General features: G+C 58.1%; 6 protein-coding genes across 6 annotated transcripts; all 6 read right to left on the reverse strand.

The window, feature by feature from the left end:
- Positions 1-1,028: 1,028 nt before the first annotated feature.
- LDBPK_180010 (hypothetical protein, conserved) lies at positions 1,029-4,037 on the reverse strand (the record flags this gene model as incomplete). Its single annotated transcript, XM_003859967.1, has 1 exon — positions 1,029-4,037. One exon carries the CDS (start codon positions 4,035-4,037, stop codon positions 1,029-1,031), a length of 3,009 nt encoding a protein of 1,002 aa, XP_003860015.1.
- Positions 4,038-6,110: 2,073 nt separating this feature from the next.
- LDBPK_180020 (diphosphomevalonate decarboxylase, putative) lies at positions 6,111-7,262 on the reverse strand (the record flags this gene model as incomplete). Its single annotated transcript, XM_003859968.1, has 1 exon — positions 6,111-7,262. One exon carries the CDS (start codon positions 7,260-7,262, stop codon positions 6,111-6,113), a length of 1,152 nt encoding a protein of 383 aa, XP_003860016.1.
- Positions 7,263-8,038: 776 nt separating this feature from the next.
- On the reverse strand, positions 8,039-9,073 carry LDBPK_180030 (hypothetical protein, conserved; the record flags this gene model as incomplete). Its single annotated transcript, XM_003859969.1, has 1 exon — positions 8,039-9,073. The coding sequence occupies one exon, from the start codon at positions 9,071-9,073 to the stop codon at positions 8,039-8,041; it is 1,035 nt and encodes a 344-aa protein (XP_003860017.1).
- A 449-nt stretch (positions 9,074-9,522) lies between these two features.
- LDBPK_180040 (transporter, putative) lies at positions 9,523-11,139 on the reverse strand (the record flags this gene model as incomplete). The annotated part of the gene is made up of 1 exon (XM_003859970.1): positions 9,523-11,139. One exon carries the CDS (start codon positions 11,137-11,139, stop codon positions 9,523-9,525), a length of 1,617 nt encoding a protein of 538 aa, XP_003860018.1.
- An 874-nt stretch (positions 11,140-12,013) lies between these two features.
- On the reverse strand, positions 12,014-14,938 carry LDBPK_180050 (hypothetical protein, conserved; the record flags this gene model as incomplete). The annotated part of the gene is made up of 1 exon (XM_003859971.1): positions 12,014-14,938. One exon carries the CDS (start codon positions 14,936-14,938, stop codon positions 12,014-12,016), a length of 2,925 nt encoding a protein of 974 aa, XP_003860019.1.
- Positions 14,939-15,751: 813 nt separating this feature from the next.
- On the reverse strand, positions 15,752-16,225 carry LDBPK_180060 (hypothetical protein, conserved; the record flags this gene model as incomplete). Its single annotated transcript, XM_003859972.1, has 1 exon — positions 15,752-16,225. One exon carries the CDS (start codon positions 16,223-16,225, stop codon positions 15,752-15,754), a length of 474 nt encoding a protein of 157 aa, XP_003860020.1.
- Between the last annotated feature and the right edge of the window lie 1,003 nt (positions 16,226-17,228).

Consider the following 17,228-nt stretch of genomic DNA (forward strand, 5'->3'; position numbering starts at 1 on the left):
CCCTAACCCTAACCCTAACCCTCACCCTAACCCTAACCCGTCAACGTGGCCTATCCGTGGAAAAGCAGAGGGGCCCGCGCACCCCCCAGCGTCCATGCAAAGGTCTTGGAGTACAGAAACGTTCAGCAGCGGCGTAAACAGCCAGAAGAGAAGGACCCACCAGCGGAGTAGTCTAGTGCATGTTCCTGCTAATGCTGAACACCGGCACTGAGGGGAGGCGCCGAATACACATTGCCGTTGCGGATGGGCAGAGGGCAAACTAATGGCATGAAGAAACTTAGTTAAAGGTGTGGCGTACATGTGTCTCGAATCACAGAAAAGAAAACGTGTTGTAGTGAACGCCATGCAAAAGTAAACGGCGATGGCAAGCTAAGGGGAGAAAACGCTGTGTACGTGTATTTGTCTCAGAGTATGTGCAGGGATGGTGAGAGAAACGAGGAGCATACTAAAGCGCAAGAAAAAAGAGTTTTGTGACACGCGAGACGCCGAAGAGCATCATGATAGGCGGCGGCCCAAAGGAAGGGACTGTGGCTCACACACAGCACTCCCACGCATTCCGTATTGTGTCTCTTACGTTCTTCAACTGGAAGCGACCAAGTGGCGCTCAAAGCGCTGGTTGATGAGGGTTGTTGTCTTGGTTTCTTTCGTGGATTTTCCGGGAAGGAGGAGAGGGGCACGGGGTCAACGCATACAAAAGCTCTCGTCGTTCTGTGTAGAGTAAGGTCCATGTAGGGAAACGAGCCAGCCACCGGCGAGCCAGGTGCAGCCGCGACAAAGACCGTGCTATTCTTCCAGCGAACAAGATATCCCTGCACCAAGAGAAAAAAGGAAACATAGAAGGAGAAATTGCTCGGAAACTGTGTAGATGCGGCTGACATGAACAATGGATTCCGCCACACCGGCAACCGCTTAGAGGACCGGAGTCCTTCGTCCCTTCTCGGCGGTCCGGCTCCCTAAATCACCGATAACCTTGTGGCGAGGCCGCTGCGGTTTCCTGCTCTTCTTCCGCTTGCCGCGCGCGAGGCATCCTAATTCTGACTATCCTTTATGGTGGCGGCGGCAGGGCTACCCGCCACTTTGGCGTAGCGTCGACGCCACTCGATGACCTGCTGCGCTTGCTCGTGAAGACCTGCTTTGAGGAAGGCCCCTGAAAGCTGCAGCGCTGTCGCTGCATCGGGTACCCAGTTGCGATCGCGAATCTGATGCAGCGTCTCCACCGTCTTATCAAAGCGGCCGGTGCGGGCGTAGCCGCGTGCAATGGCGTTGAGGGCGTTGTACGTCAGCGCCTCAGCGTCGCCTTTGTCGTGAAGGAGTCGCACCAGGTCCTCGACTTTCTCCATCTGACCCATGCGACAGTAGTAGGGTATGAGACCGCAGTAGTCGGATGAGGTGAGCGCCTCGCCCTCGTCGTTGAGCGCGCGCAGCAGCTCTACGCACTTTTCCATTCCAGCGGTCGAGTTGCAGCGGCAAAATGCGTCCATCGCCGACCAAACCACCCGCTTCGTCAGTAACGGGCGGTTCTCCTCCTTGGTGACTTCATCGAAAAGACGCTGAACGTCCTTGTCGAGACGGGAGCGGCCGTAGGCGGCAATCATGATGCAGTACGTGATGTCGTCCATCGGGATGCCGGCGGCGCTGCGCTTCTGGCGCAGCTCCTCCATCTGCTCATATCCTTTCGCCCGCCCGTGGCCGTCCATGAGAATGTTGTAGGTGACGTTGTTCTCCGTGTAGCCCTTCTCCAGGAACTCCTCGTGCACCTTCTCCATCTTCACCACATCGCCGGTCTTCGCGTAGGCGTTCATGACCTGATGAAACGTCACGGACGTTGGCGCGGTGTCTGGGGTCGACTTCATATCGTCGAAGAGGGACTCCATTTCCGACATGCGACCCGACTTGCCGAGCATGTCGAGAACAGTGGTAGCAGTGACCGGATTTGGGGGCACTTGCTTCATCATGTTGTCAAGCACGCCCTGCATTTTAGACACGTTGTTCTGGCGGCTATAGAGGGACAGGAACTGGTTGTATACCTCCGTGTCTGGGAAGAGGCGGGAGGCCAGGAGGTCCTCCCAGGCGTTCTCGACACCCTCCTCGTTGCCCATGCGGCTTAGAGAGGAGGCGAGCACCGAGTAAAACGTGGCAGAGATGCCGCCGTCGTGGGACTTGAGGAGCTGAATCACCTCGTTCACCTTCTCGCGCTCGCCCCAGCGGGCAAACGCGGTGATGAGGGTGCCGAACGTGACGTCGTTCATCTCGACGGATTGCGACTTCATCTTCTCCAGCGTCGCGTCAAACCGCTCGCGGTCCATGCTCTTCCCGTACATGTGCAAGAGAACATTGTACACGTCCGTGCTCCAGGTCGGGAGCGTTTTCAAGAACTCCTCGACATCGGCGGCGGTGGCGCCCTTGTGGACGGCGAGGGTGTGCAGCATACTTGTCTGAACGTGCGGGTGATCGCTGATGTTGCGCTGCTGGGCCTCCGCGTAGAGAGCTCTGGCCTTGTCGAGATCACCGCCGTGGATGCGGATGAGCACGGCGAACGTGATGGGCGTGAACTGGACGCTGCCCGCCTCCTCACGCCTCCGCAGCTCTATCATAAGCTCGTCGACAGTGTCCATCCTCCCTAGGTCGCCAAAGATGCCTAGGAGCGTGGTGTAAAGGTGAATGTCAGGCCGAACATGCCGCTCCTGCATTTCCTTGTAGTACTCCTCCACGTGCCTCGGGTAGTACTTGCCAAGAGCGCGAAAGACCCACGTGTACGTGACAGCGTCTGCGCTGACCCCGTTGCTCTCCATCTCCCGCTTCACGGCGAGCACGTCCTTGACGTTGCCCATGAGCGCAAACCACTTGAGCAGCTCATTGTAGATGCGCACGTCGTTCGTGAGGGGACCGAACTGCATCCGCTGCCATGCGTCTTTTATTGCTTCGGGACGGCCGGCGGCCCCGTAGCCGCGGATGACGGCCCGGATGTGGGCAGCGCTGATGTCCATGTCAGGATCGCCTTGCTTGAGGCGGGACTCGATGGATGACAGCAGCGTGTCCACCTTGGCAAGCATGAGCTCCTCGCTGCCGCGGTCCCCAAAGTGCAGCAGGCGGGCGTACGCAGTGATGACAATAGAGTCACACGTTGCGTCCGGCACGTACCCGAGCTCCTTCAGCTCATCCTCGATGGCGGCGATCTCCTCGACGCTCGTTACGTGCCGCATCTTGTGCCGCAGCACCGTAGCGTACAGTTCAGCGGAGAGCGGCATCTTCTGTTCCAGAGCCACCTGCAGCGTCCGTGTGAAGCCTTCGTCGCTGTCCAGCTTGAAAAAGGCGCGAAACAGCGCTGCGCACACCTCCATTCGAGTCTCGGCAGTGGACATGGTCGGGACAACGTCGAGAATTTCCTGGAGCTTGTCGACGCGCTTCATCTTCTCGTACCCGGCGATGAGCGCCACAACGTCGTCGGACCCTAGCTCTGTGAGCGAGACGCCCTTGCAGAGAGCCTGCGCCTCAGCTTCGCTGTTCGAAAACAAGTATGCGGCGATGCAGAGCGGCCGCAACTCCGCAACATCCTTCATCTCCTGCGCGAGCTGAAGCATCAGCTCGGCGGTGTCATTGTGGCGATAGGACTCGAACAAACAGCGGATGGAATCGACGCTCATGGCACAGCCGTACTTGCGAAAGCGTAGGAAAGCGCGGAAGAGCAGGTGCGCCATATCGTGCTGGCCGTACTTGACACATTCTTCCAGAATGCCCTCCATGATCTGAGATGCATGTGTTGGGTCGATGAGCTGCTTGCGGAGGAACTCCTGCAGGATAATCATCAGGTGCGTCACTGTGTTGCGGAACTGCAGTTCTCGCTTGCGAGAGCGCCACACCTGCTGACGCACGTGCCGGAGGACGTGGCGGGGCTTTGTCTTCACCACCTGCAGCAGGTCATCCTCATCTTTTTGCGAGAAGGGGTGAAAAGCACCGGTGCGACCGTACAGTGCAGCGGTGCAGGCAAATACCCCCGCAAGCCGCAGACGCAGGAGCTGAGGCGGGCGGCGTAGCATTACCGCGTGTTGCTACAACCAGTGAAGGTAAATTGCACAAACTGAAAAGAGAAGTTTGTATGCTACACACAAACCGACGGGAGTAAGCGTGCGCCTCTCAAGGGCGCCGACAGTGCCCGACTACACCGGGGCAGCCCCTTTGTTACGGAAAGCGCAGCGTCGAAAAGGAACTCTGATGAGAAGGTGACGCCGACAAGGAGGAAGTGTATCACCGATCTGGGCACCGCATAGCACGCGCAGGGGAGTGGGTAGGAAGGAGCGCGAAGACACAGGGCAAAAAAGCGGGAGATGGGCAACGTAGCAAAAGAGAGAAGGGCCATGAGAAGGGCAAAAGCGCCGTCAAGTAGGGGAGGCGTGGGAGGGGAGACCGTCTACGTCGGCTCCATCAAATCCTGATGCCTCGTGGCGACGTCCGTAGCCAAGATTGCGCCTACGCGCGCGCTGGTGCTGTTCGTAGCGAGCTTATGAAAGCGGTAAGCTCCCGTCTAAGAGTCTACGCCGGCTCTCCGAAGAGCAGATCAAAGGTGCGAAGCAACGCGAGATGGTGCGCATGCTGCTCTTCACGCACCCGACCATAGGAAAGCAGGAGTTTGTCGCTCGCTTTTGCCAAAGCTGTCAAGGCGACGATTACAGCAGCGGGGTCGCTGTACGCCGCAGGGTTTTGCAGTTGTCTCTGAATGTCTTTCTGCAGCCCCGCGTAGCCCCCCCATTACCTCACGCACGTCGGAGAACGCCTTTGCGTAGAAGGAGGCACTGTGTCGCGCAAGCTCCGCCCATTCGTGGCACGGCGAGGCGTCTTGGCAGGGAGAGCTCTGAGGAACCTCGGACGGGTGCCCCGTCGCCGTCGCAGCGGAGACAGGCGTCAGAAGCGTCGCCGCTAAACTGCTGCGTGCTGCCCTTGTTCGCACGCACTGCTGTAGACACTCACACTGAGCCGAGGTTTCTTCCATAGCTGCCTGTAATGTTATGTTCATGCGTTGCGTTTGCCGCAGGGTGTCGCGAAGGCGCTGCTCTGCACACGTGAGCCCCGCCATATCCTGCGGTCCATACGCTTGCTTCACAGTTTTGCGGCACCTCACAGCTTCAGTCTCCTCGTAATGTAAAAGTTGAATGCGCTCTGCTACGGGAGAATGTGCATCTCGCGCGTGGGCCGTCATCTTCTCGAGATGTCGCCTCTGTGCGTCCTGTAGTGCAGCTAGGCGCTGATACAAGTCGCCGCGGCGACTCGTCATGCGCGCACCGCTGCAGGAGAACATCTAAAAGCTCGTGGTTGCGCGCCAATCCCGCCTTCATGCTCATAGACGCCATGCTCGAGGTGCTCGTGTGTTCACTACTGTCCCGAACATGACATCATTGGTGAAGCAGACAATATAGAGGCGCAAGAGTCAGAGCAAGGAGAGTGCAAACGAGATGAGAGAATCGAGTACGCGTGAGAAAGCCCTGTACTTCCCATTCACGCTTGTCATTTAGCGAGAGCGGCAGTAGGGTCGCAGGCAAAAGGGTGAAGGGGGCAGAGAGAGTTTGGCCCCGCGTGGACGCGCTCAGTACACGAGGCGGCATGTAAGGAGGTGAGCCGCACACTACAGCAGGGAGCCCATGAGGCACAGGAGCGTCCATGAAACGCCTAGCATAGAATTCCATCGATTCCTTCGACAAAATTTTTACACAGCTCCCTCCCCCTTCCCGCTAGCTTCGCTGGGAGCTTTCATTCCATGTGGTGGAGGCGTGCAAGCTGTATCAGCCCCATTCTCTGATCCTGGGTACCTATGCTTGACTGCTTCTTTGCCGACTGCATTAATGTTCTCAACGAAAGAGATGCCGAGCACTTCTACAGTAGCACACCCACACACGATGAAGGTGCTGTGACGAAGACGGGGCATGGGTCGGCGAAGAGGAGGGGCAAAAATAGCCGCGATGAACGTGAAGAGACGCGGGAGAGGAGAATGCGTCATTCAAGTCACACATGTCTTCTCCTCCGCTCTGGCACGGAGAAGGCAACTAATCGCTTGGCGAGGGGGAGAGAAGGGAAAGGGAGGGGAAGGGGAAAGGGAGAGGTCTCAGCGACAGGGCCCGCTAAGCGTTCGGTGGAATAAGGGACTCGGTGTCGTCGAGGTACACGATGCCTTGGCCCACGGGAGACTGGAGGAGCATCTCCAACGACTTTTTCGGGTAGTCGATGAGACCCTCGAACGATGCAGGCAGCTGGTACGCCTTGCACTCCTCCAAGAGGTCTGCATCGTGAAAACACATCTTGTCCCACGAGGTGGGAAAGTGCGCACGCAGCATCACCACCACCTCTGGCAGATCCTGCTTGAGGGTGAACATGAAGCAGTTCGCGCCGGCGTCGAAGGTGTAGGCCATGGCATTGTAGCCCTTCTTGGCGTTGAAGGCGCGGATGAGGCGGATCATGGCGTAGCTGTCCTCCGTGGCGTACTGGATGCGCGGCTCGGTTGTGCGACAAATCTCCTGCAGGTCATCAGAGTCCGCCATAGCGATCGCAGCAAACTTGTTGAAGTCGCGGTGCCGAATCGCCTCCTTGACGGCGTTCATGCGCGCCGGCACGATGGACGCGATGCGCTCTTGCATCATGGGGGACGTTTTGAGCGACTGCTGCATGCCAGCCGTGCTCGGCACATCCTTCTTCTCGCCCTTGAGAACGGCGCACATCACCTGCACCTCAGGCCAGTACTTCTCATCTACAAACTGTGTAGCGATGCAGTCCGTGCCATCAGGCTTCTCCCCCTTGTGCCAAATGACAAAGCCGCCGTAGGCGCTGCGGCACGCGCTGCCGGAGCCGAGGCGCGACAGCATCGACACGTCCACGGTGGCTCTGTACGCCTTCACGAGCGCCGCGGCGAGCGCGCAGTAGCCGCTGGCGGAGGAAGCCATGCCGGCTGCTGTCGGAAAGTTGTTATCGGACACGATGTACGCCTTGAGATCCTTCATGCTGCCCGGGCAGTTATCGCGGATGCACGAGAGCACCGACTGGATGCGCGGCGTCTCCTGAATGTTGCTCTTCTTCCCATTCAGCCAGAGTTCATCCTCGGCGGCGTCCTTGCGGAGCTCGACCGAGGTCTTGGAGCGGAACGGTTTTGTGGAGAGTGTGATACTAAAGGAGTCATTGGTGGGCAGGATCAGCTTCTCACCTCCCTCACGCTTTCCCCAATACTTGATGAATGCAATGTTGATGGGTGCTTCGACCGTCACGCGAATCGGCGCCGACATTTCGTCGAACGTTTCGTGTGCCTGGTGTTGTGCAGAAAAGGAAGAAACGTCACAAGATGCACTATGCGGAAGGTACTGCTGAATTCTCGGGTGCGTGGTTGTGGAATACGCGGGGCGCAGGGGGGGGTGAGTGCGAGATCGACAAATGACAGAGGCAATGAATATGTTCCTCGACGGCGTGCAATGCAGAAAGACAGGTTGTAGTGCAGAGTAGCGGTCATGATATGTGTAGCAGGGAAACGTGCGCGAAACCGCACGCAGGCGGAGCACCGCACAGTGCATCGCCGCGACGGTGGCGTCACATGCGAAGACGGAGATGTGGCAAACAAAGTCAAAAAGCAATGCGCCAAGGAAGAGCAGTGTCGAGGAGGAGAGGATGGGAGCAAAAGGAAACAAAATGAGGCAGCGGGTGAATACATGAGGATAAGGCATGTGTGACGGTGCGTGAGTGGATCAAGCAGGCGATCCTGTATAAAAACAGCGACGAGCGATATGTAGATGCTCTCCACGCGGGAGACAGGCTTCTTTGCCAAGGTGATCTTTCGTTATCGCCGCGCACCCCCATCACCACACGTCTGCGGAGACGTGGAAAAAGGAAAAAGAATCGGCGTGTCATTTCCGTCTTTGTCTACTTTTTGTTTTCCTGCACTTCACACGTCAGCGGCGGCAAACCAGCCGCAGTACCCGAGTCCATCATCACTACCTGGAAACTACCGGCGTGAAAGCAGGTGAAGCAGTCACACCTGTGCCTCCTGCAATGCTTCCAGCAACGACATCTACGCTAGTAGGTCGCGCACGATACGCTGCAGAGGTGCATCCAGTTCGACTGAGAATAGGTGATGCACGCGAGCGACGCTCGTTGTTGGCCTCCACCCAAGTCCTTGGACGACGCTCCTCCACTCCGCCCCTTGACTCTGCTCCCTCTTCTTGGTCACCTCTGTCGACCCGGACGCGGTAGCTGCGGCCAAGAAAAGCGCCTCGTCTGCAGCAAAGACAAACCTCACCACGAGAAAAAAGCCCGTCTGTGTCACCGCGTCGGAGCAGAGCGACAGTGGGCCAAAGCAATCCGTCAGTAGTGCGACGACCCGACTGGGGGTATGCGCGTCAAACGCGATCGCCCTCTCGTGGCAAAGAAAGTGTGGGGCCTGCAGGACAGTCTTGCGCCCAGGCCCAGACGAAGGCGACTGAGATATCATGACGCCATTGGACGCGGGCGCTATCCAACTCATGTGAAGGAGCTGCGTCAACTGCGCGTCACAATCCGCGATCTGCGCGGCAGTGATCTCTAGGTCATGGTACATTTCAACCAGTTCCTTTTGTGCTGCTTGCAGTTGCTGCCACATGGCAACGGCGTCTGACGAGTACAGCTCGCTCTTCTCCAGTTGGGGAAGATACTTCGCGAGTGGCGGGTCCATCTGAAGCTCGGGCGGCAGCAAATGATTAAAGGGCAACTCTGATGTCTCTCTGCAGCGCTTGTGGGTCACTGGAGGCGTACCGCCGGCCGCCGACGGAGACTCTCCGCTGCCGCTTGCCGACCCCTGTGTCTCTGCCGCCGCCAGATACACACGAGACTGTATCGTCACGACGCAGTTCTTGAGCCGTGCCCCGTTGAGGTACTGCACAGCCTGCTGCGCCGCTACTGGGCTGCGGAACTCCACATAGTAGCACGGCCGTTCTGTAGCCGCGTCAAATTGCAGCTTTATCTCCACAACATCGTTTATAATCTGCAGCCATTCCTTGACATCTTCCATGGAAACGGCCTTGTTGGCGTCGTCGAGGAAGATGTACACAACCGCTGTATCGTTCGGCATCATTTACTCATTTGCATGACTGCCTTTTTGGCTGGAAGCAAGCGGAGTGCGAGCGACGACACAAACGGAGGGCAGTCACCATCAGAGGCAGCAGGATAGAGAAATAGAGAAAGACGGAGAGTTTTGGTATGTAAGCAAGTTGAAGAAGTGTGTACAGAGGAGGGCTTGCAGCCACCGATCCGGGCCGGTGAAGGAGGAGGAGAGAGGTGGCGTCAATTGGCGAAGGGAGAGGGAGGGGGCTTAGCAGCGGTTTTTTTTTGTCGTTTCTTCGCTTTCACTGTGCACCCCCTCCGAGAGCACGAGACGCTGTATTTGTCTTCGTCGCTGCCCTTGTGTGTCGCTGCGGTGGCGGTTGTGTTCCCCTGTTTGATGACAGTACTGATGCTGAAGCATAAAGTTGAAGAAACGAGAAGCAGCACATGCTCGCAAACAAGCACGAATTCAAAAGTCTAGTAATGGCCGAATCGCTTTAACCACATGCAGGTGTGGAGCACTTCGTCAAGCTCATCGTGTGAGTGAGAGAGGAGAAACGCTGGAACGCCTGGCGTGCTCAAGGTAGACGAGTCTTCCGCGTCGTCGACGCTGACATCTGCAGTGTGGGCTTCGCGCCGCAGATGCCACCACACTACCGCCCAGCAGGGCGGGGCAAGAAATAGGTACGCAAAGACTAAAAGAAGAGCGTTGCGCAGCTGAACGCGGCAGATGCAACGCCCCAGACCATCTGCTTCGTCGATCCAGGCACATTGGAATTGCTGCTCAGCGGCGCGGCAGCCATTACGTGAAAGGCCACCGCAGTTCCGCCCGAAAAAGTCTGACACGATTCCCGCCAGCGTTGGCGAGGGAAAGTCACCCAGAAGGTGGATGATGAATATGGAGTAGCTCACGGCATACGGGCGTAGGCCGGCTGGCACCACGTTGAGAATGGAGGCGTTGATGGGGGCTGTGATGGCAAACAGTGCTGTCACTGCTACCGCAAAAGTGGTCGCAAAGGCCAGCGCATCGGTGCTCATGAGGGCAACTACCCCGCAAGGGATCGCGATGAAGATCATGAGGATGTTGAACTGCTGGCACTGGATTGCACCAGCAGGACCAGTGCTGCCGCCCCAGTAGTCGACAGCGATGCCACCCCCCAGCGAGCCCACCACACCGCTGCACGTCGTCGCGATGCCCATGAAGAGCGCAGCGGTGGCCTTGGTGAGCTGCAGAGGCCCCTCGTGCAAAAAGGGTATTCCCCAGGTCGAGACGGCGCCGGTCACGAAGCAGTACATTGAAAATCCAAGCACAAGCAGCATGTAGTTTGCGTTGCATAAAATACAGCCGGTCGCGGTGAGAAAAGGCAACTGCGGGGCCGATTCCGTCGCCGTAGCAAGGTGGTAGGAAGCAGGGATGTAGCAGAGAAGCACCACAATGGGCAGCGCCGCCATCACCTCAGTTACATATATCACACGCCACGGCGTGAAGCCCCACAGCGTCGGGTACGATGTGAGCAGACCGGCGCAGCCCATTCCCACCGCCGTTCCGATGGGGATCATGGAGTAAAAGAAACCGATCCACGATGTCCGATGCGTGGCAGGGGCCGTGTTGTCGATAATTGTCACGGTGAAGGCGACAAACGCAGCCTCTGCCACGCCAACAAGGATGCGACAGACCAACAGGACCGTGTAGTTGAGGGAGACGGCACAGGCGAGGCATGTAGCGCACCACAGCGCCATGCCGAGCAGAACGACCATCCTTGATCCCCATGCGCTACCGCGGCAGGTGAAGAGGGGGCTAGCAACCACGTAGCCGATAATGAACCCGGAGACAAGGAAGCCCCTCTTGGCATCGGACAGCGGCGTGTCGTTGCCAGCGAGGTCTCGGTCGGAGCAGATGGAGGAGAGCGCACCGACTGTCGCGCCACGATCGAAGTAGAGCAGAAAGTTACTCATAGTAAACGTCCATAAGACCATGCGCGGCGTCATCCAGGCTTCACCCTCTGCGTCCATGGCAGATGTGCGGGTCGCACGGTCGCTGGATGCGTTGGGCAGCAGCAGTGTCGTTTCTTGCGATGTCTCTTTCGTCCTCATACTGTCCGGAGTGCCTTCACTACTTTTACAAGGCAATCGTTCTCCCAATCTGCTGGGTTTGTGATGTTGGTCTTCTCTGCCTACTCCAGCTTTCGGAGTGTGTCACCGATAACCACGCAACTGGGAAGAGGCTGCGTTCCGCCTGTCGAGAAGGCACCCACCACGCAAGATGTGTCGGAGAACCGACAGCGTCGCCCGATGGTGTGTGATACGCAAAGCCGCTGGCACAGAGAGCCGTACACTTCACCGGGTGATCCGCACAAGAGAAACAAGAACGCCGAAGCCCACAGGCACAAGGAGAAAGAGAACAGGAGCAAGGCGAGGGGCAAAGGTGAGACAAGATTAAGTGGAAGCGCAGGGAGACCCGTCTCACCTCGCAGTTTGGCGAGACGTGCGTCTCGTACGACTAAAGATGCCGCACACTGCACAGCGTGCGTGAAGAAAGGGAGTCCACTGCTGGTGAGGAAAGAGGAGGGAGGGAGAAAAGGGGCACAATCTCCGCAGAATAGGAGGCTGTACGCGATTCTACCACCAGCAGTACGAGAGATGAAGTCGCCGCGCGGAAGAGGGGCAGGCAGCGACTCTTGTCTCTTCTGGGTTTGGATGCACGGCAGCAGCCATCGCAGTCAGTCTAGCGGTCCAAAAGTAATATATGCGTTTCGAGGCGATCGACTGGAAAGGTAACGAAGCAGCAGTAGAACTAGCAGAAGAAATCAAGGACTATCGCCAGCGCGCCGAAGGTGTTCTATCCCACCATGCGCAGCAGGGGGGGGGGTGGCCCACAACTTGCTGTGCTCCTTCCCCATCCGGATGCGCGACGACGGGGGAGGATACAGCAATGTCACGCAAGGAACAAAAGCGCATCACACAACCCTCACAGCAAAGGCATCTGCGCAGCAAGGTCGGCGATAGCAGCCTTCGACGCGTTGGCGTCGCTTAGGACACTCGTGAGCACCGCGACGACGGCGCGCCATCGCTCGACCAGCGCACGCCTCTGCAGAATGTTCCACTGCACTGACTCATTCCACGCTTCAACGGCGAAGAACTCAACTACGGTTTCGCAGAGGTCAAGGTCTCGTGCCACCGTAGAGCACTCACCATCATCGCTGTGTAAGTGAGAGAAAGCGGAACGCAGCGAGGCATTCTTCGCAGTGAGATGAGGGAGGGCGGCGGTGAGGGCCTCGGAGACCAGCAGGCGTCCGTCAGCGTTACGAGCCATCTTGAATGCGGCGTAGATGGTTGCGAAGAGAGCGCCGAGTGCAGCAGTGGAGGCGACGTCGCTGCTGAGCTGCAGCTGGGCCGCGGCTAGCATGATGTTGAGCGCTGCATCACATAGAGAATAGGAACCAGGAGGAGAAAGGCGTGAGGCCACGTAGTGGCACACTGCCGCCACTTGCTCGAGATCGCCTGAGCTTATGGCAGACATACTAGGGAGTTCGTCGAGGCGCAGCGCTTCCACGTCAATGGGAGTAGAGGCATCGTGCGCCAGCATGTCACGCAGGGTCGCTTCTAAGCGCGCGAGAAACAGCGTTACACGCTGCCGTAGGGTGGAACTCTCGTCTGTGCTATTCCTCTCCTCGTCACACGAGCTGAGAAGGCTCGCGAGAGAGTCCCCGTGCCGCCGAAGCTCCATAGTGGAGAGAGCTGCTTGCCCAGCTGCGAAGGTGTCAAACTCGGTATCTAGCAACAGGCACAGCCGATTGCGCAGAAACTCGTCCGCCGCTGTCCTGGACCCCTCGGCCTCGCCGGCGTCGCTACGGTCTGCGTCAAGCTCCACTCCGGCCTGGAGGAGTCGCACGGCTCGTACAGGGTCGCTGTCAAGGAGCGCCTCGGCAGCGTACCAGAGAAACCGGCTCCACCATCGCGCGTCCGGCAACGTCAGTGACACGTTCTGCAAGATGGGACAGACGTGCACCTCAAGAATTTCGCCAGCCTCGGCGCGGAGTCCCTCATTCTGGTCTACCAAGCATCCCATGGCGAACACCTTGGCAAACTCGATAATGCGCATCGGCGACTGGTGCTGGTGAAATGCAGCAACGCATAATTCTGCCACCGCGCCAGCCGAGTGAAGCAACGACGATCGGAGCAAAAACGTGACGAGTTCGCTGCAGGCCCGCACCGCTGTCTCTCCTGCAGTGCATTCCAGTAGCGCTCTCACCCGTTCCATTCCATGGTCTTTTTTGTCAAGCAAAAACGCAATTTGCGCCTGGGCTTGCAAGGAAGATACCTCCAGTGCAGAAGCGATAGTCTTCACGTTGTGGCACAATGCCAGCGTCTGCTGGAGCTCTTCCGTGGCTTCTACGCCATTGTCATGCATTGCGAGGGCCAGCTGTGTCATGTCCAGTAAAATGGCCTGTCGCTCTTCCTCCGAGGCAACTCCGCAGAAGAGACGCTGTGCGGTGTGCAGGCAGCTCCACCGAGTCGCGGCAGACAAGCAGCGCGGCTGCGCGTTTACCGCCATCGCTGACAGCCGCCAGAGGCAGCAGAACAGAAAGCGATGAAACGCTGGTGGCGGCGTATCACCATCGGAGAGGCGACGCAGCAGCTCCGCAACGCTCCACTCAGAGCAGTGGCGAATAAGAACGCAGAGGAGCCGGAACTGGTCGACAGCGCTCGCCGAGGCCGCCACGCGCCGATGCAGCTCCGCAAACAAAGTTTCCTGCATAGCGGGCATCTTCTCCAACGCAAGGCTTGCCATGGCGCACAGGTCCCCCACGGCAACCGTGGCATTGCTGCATAGCGCACGAAACAATGCCAACACCTCATCCGTGGCGTGACGGTGAACCTCAGCCTTGAAGCGGACCACGATGGGCTCGAGGGTGCGAAGAAGCTCGTACGACGTCGACGCCGCCTCCGCCGCGGCGTCATACTTGCCGCACAAAAGCAGAGAATACCCATACTGCAGGTATGTCATGCCAAGAAATGTCCGCTGCTTCCCTGAGCGAGCTTTGACGGCTTTCTGCAGGCGCAGGGAGAGGAGAAGCATACTCTGCACCGAGGCCTGTACGTCTGGCATATGCTGCCCTGATGCGCATCCTGGCAGCCCCACTCCCTCGACCTTCGATGCACCGTGAGTGTCTCCATCGAGTGCACCTGTATTGGAGCGGTCCTCTTGCAGCGATTTCACACCGGCGTTGTAGATGAACTCGAGCAGCGCCTCTGTGTACGCCGTGCTTGAGCGCGTCTCCTCAGCCAGCTGGGTGGCAATGACACACGCGCGTTCGTGCTGCGCTGCCTCCCAGGCTGCGCGCAACTGAGCAAATTGAACCTCCGCGGAGAATCTGCGCATGGTGGAGCCGGGGACACCTGCGCATGCCTTGACGACGCACGCCGCCCACGTGAGTAACTTTTCAGCGGCATCGGTGTGGCGTGTACGGAGGAGCCCCTTGCTCGTCTTTAGGCACATCAGGATGCATTTCTCGGCGTCGTCTAGGTGGTGAGACAAGTGCGCTTCGCGAACCTCTTGTCCGGCAAAGACGCAGTGACTGCAGAGGAAAAGGTATGTAACTAGCCAGCGAGCCTGCACCTTCAGATCGTTGCGTTCTAATGGCCATCCGCATAGGGCTGTTGCGTTCCAGCTATCCAGCGCCATCACCTGCACGCGCAGCGCCGCCTTCATGGGAAGATGGACACCCTTCTCCACGACCGCGGAGACCCCATCGAGGTGAGTCGCCACCTCCCGCAGCGCTTCCTCGACGTGTACTGAGACATCACCATCCAGCCAGCATGGAATCAGTTCGTGCAGCCACTCTGCGCACTTCACTACGCCAGACGTGCTCCCATCTGTGGCTGCCGTCATCTGCCGCTTCGTCCCTCTCCCTTTACCTTTTTTGGATGTGGTGATGAAACAAAGCGGCAAGCTTGTCTATGCCTTCGCACGAGGGAAGCAGGGCGCGGTGGGGGAGGGGGTGGGGGCATCACTGTTAGAAGAGAAAACGGGGGGCGGCAGCAATCGCAAGCAAGTAATAGACGGACGAGAGCGACGGAGAGGACGGCGTGGGCCGGTGAGCAAGGGGTGAGTGCAAGAGGCGGCGGCTACTGAGCCGACCTGGGCGCCATTGCCGAGGGAGCAGCAGCCGCTAGGCTCCTTTTTGTGCGTTACATGGCTCGCAGGAGGCAGCACGGGTGGCGGAGAGGCTGGGAGAGACCGACAAGCTAGAGCCAACGTCCCAGACAAGACCCATCGTGGATCTCCGCACGGATGGGTTCGCTGCGAGTGACGGAGAGGAGAGTACGCGCAAAAGACGAAAAAAGTCCGCCATGCACCATGGTCAAGTGATCTGCACCGAGACAGCGCGGTTTTCTTGAATCCATGTGGACAACGTAGAAGAGTGAGAGGGCGTAACGTGAAGACTCTCCAGCCCTTCCATGAGCATAACGCAAAACCGACTGAAGGCGCATTGGCAGAAACATACAACGTACGAACCCACAAGCGTACGTCGCAACGCCGATCAGCGCCTGGCGCGCATACAAATTAACAAAAGAAAACACAAAGACGGAGGCCGGACGGTGGCTCAACGAAAACAGCACGCACACACACACACACGAAACACAAGCATCAAAGCAGAGCAGATGATGCCGCTCCCCTCCCCTCATCAAGACACAAAACCGCTCATCGCTTTTGTGACTCTATGATGGCACGTGCCTTCTCCACCTCTTCCTCCTGCGTTATATCACGCTCACGCTCGCGCACCATCTGCATAATCTGCTTCGACACCCGGTGCTCGCGCACCTTGCGCTCCAGAACCGGGGTTGTGGGGCCGACGGTGTACGCATGGTACACGAAGGACAGCCAAATGTTACAAAAGAGGATAACGCAGATGAACACCATCGACATCACCATCGTCTTCCACAGCTGCATCTGTGTCTTTCGCCAGATCCACCGAGCGCGGTTCGTGCGAAACGGCTTTGTCCAAAAGCCTATCTTGTTCATAACGAGCATGCGGTAGAACATCGTTCGACGCGCTAATGTGTCCTTTACCGGGCCGGCACCCGGTCCCCACATGCCTGGACGGTCCGAGTACTTGGACGGTGTGGGAGCCAAATGACCCCGGTTCATTCGGGGCACCGTGCAGCGACGTAGCATGGTGAATGAGTTTTGTTCTCGCTTTGGGTTCTGTAGTAACGGCCAAGTCTGCGAGCGCAGTAAAGCAGTCCGCAAGCAAACAATGCGAGTGAGAAGCTGGTGCACGTCGAGCGCAACTCGGAAAGTAGTCCCCCGGTAGCAAGTACTTCGGACAAGAACTGTCGAAGTAGGCGGACTGTCTACAGCAGTGCTCTGGTGGAGAAGGCACGGCTTGGCGGTGCAAAGAAAAAAGGGGGCAACAAGTAAGCAGTGGCCATTCGTCGAAATAAGTAGAAGACGGAGATCAACACAACGGAAACAAGGCGGACCCACTGCAGACGGTCCAATGCGGCGAACATCTGCCGCAGGGAGCACACATTCACGCTTCGTACAAAGGCGTGTATGTGCGCAAGGTGGCCCGTACCCCTAGGTACCACTCTATCTCTCTGAGTACAAATGAACACATCCGAGCATCTTTTTTTTTTGTCGAGGGGAAAGGGAGGCTCACAGCTGTCATGTTCAGCAGCAGTTTCCGCACTGTTGGCGAGCCCTCCCTCTCTGTAGCGTGCGCTAGAAACAAGTTATGGATTAGCTGCAAGCCGGTGTATACCTTGCGGAGAAGGAGCAACGCTGCGCTACCGCAGAGAAATCACTTAGTTTTCAATGGCACCATTGAGTGAGCAACACGTCGGGATATATGTGCAAGCAATCATAGCTCATGTACCGGTGCTGCACTGCGGCCAAGTCCTGGCCGTCGAGCGGGTTCCTCCTGTCCTTCCTCGTCCGTTCCTCTCGTTGCTTGCGGCGCGATCAGCGTCAGAGGGGACTCGGGCGGACAGCATGCCTTGATTCACAGCGGGCCGCGTCCAGGGTCCTGCGCTTGAGCGCGGAGGCCGGTGGCGCCAGTTGTGCGGGTAGCAGGGCGGCGCCCATGCACATGCCGCGTGAGTGCAGGGGGGATGTTGCGCAACCCCAGGTTACAGCCCCCCCCCGAAGCCCCGTGCAGGGCCTGTATACCATGCTT

The sequence above is a fragment of the Leishmania donovani genome, chromosome 18 (genome assembly GCF_000227135.1).
Source record: "Leishmania donovani BPK282A1 complete genome, chromosome 18".
Taxonomy (NCBI): domain Eukaryota; phylum Euglenozoa; class Kinetoplastea; order Trypanosomatida; family Trypanosomatidae; genus Leishmania; species Leishmania donovani.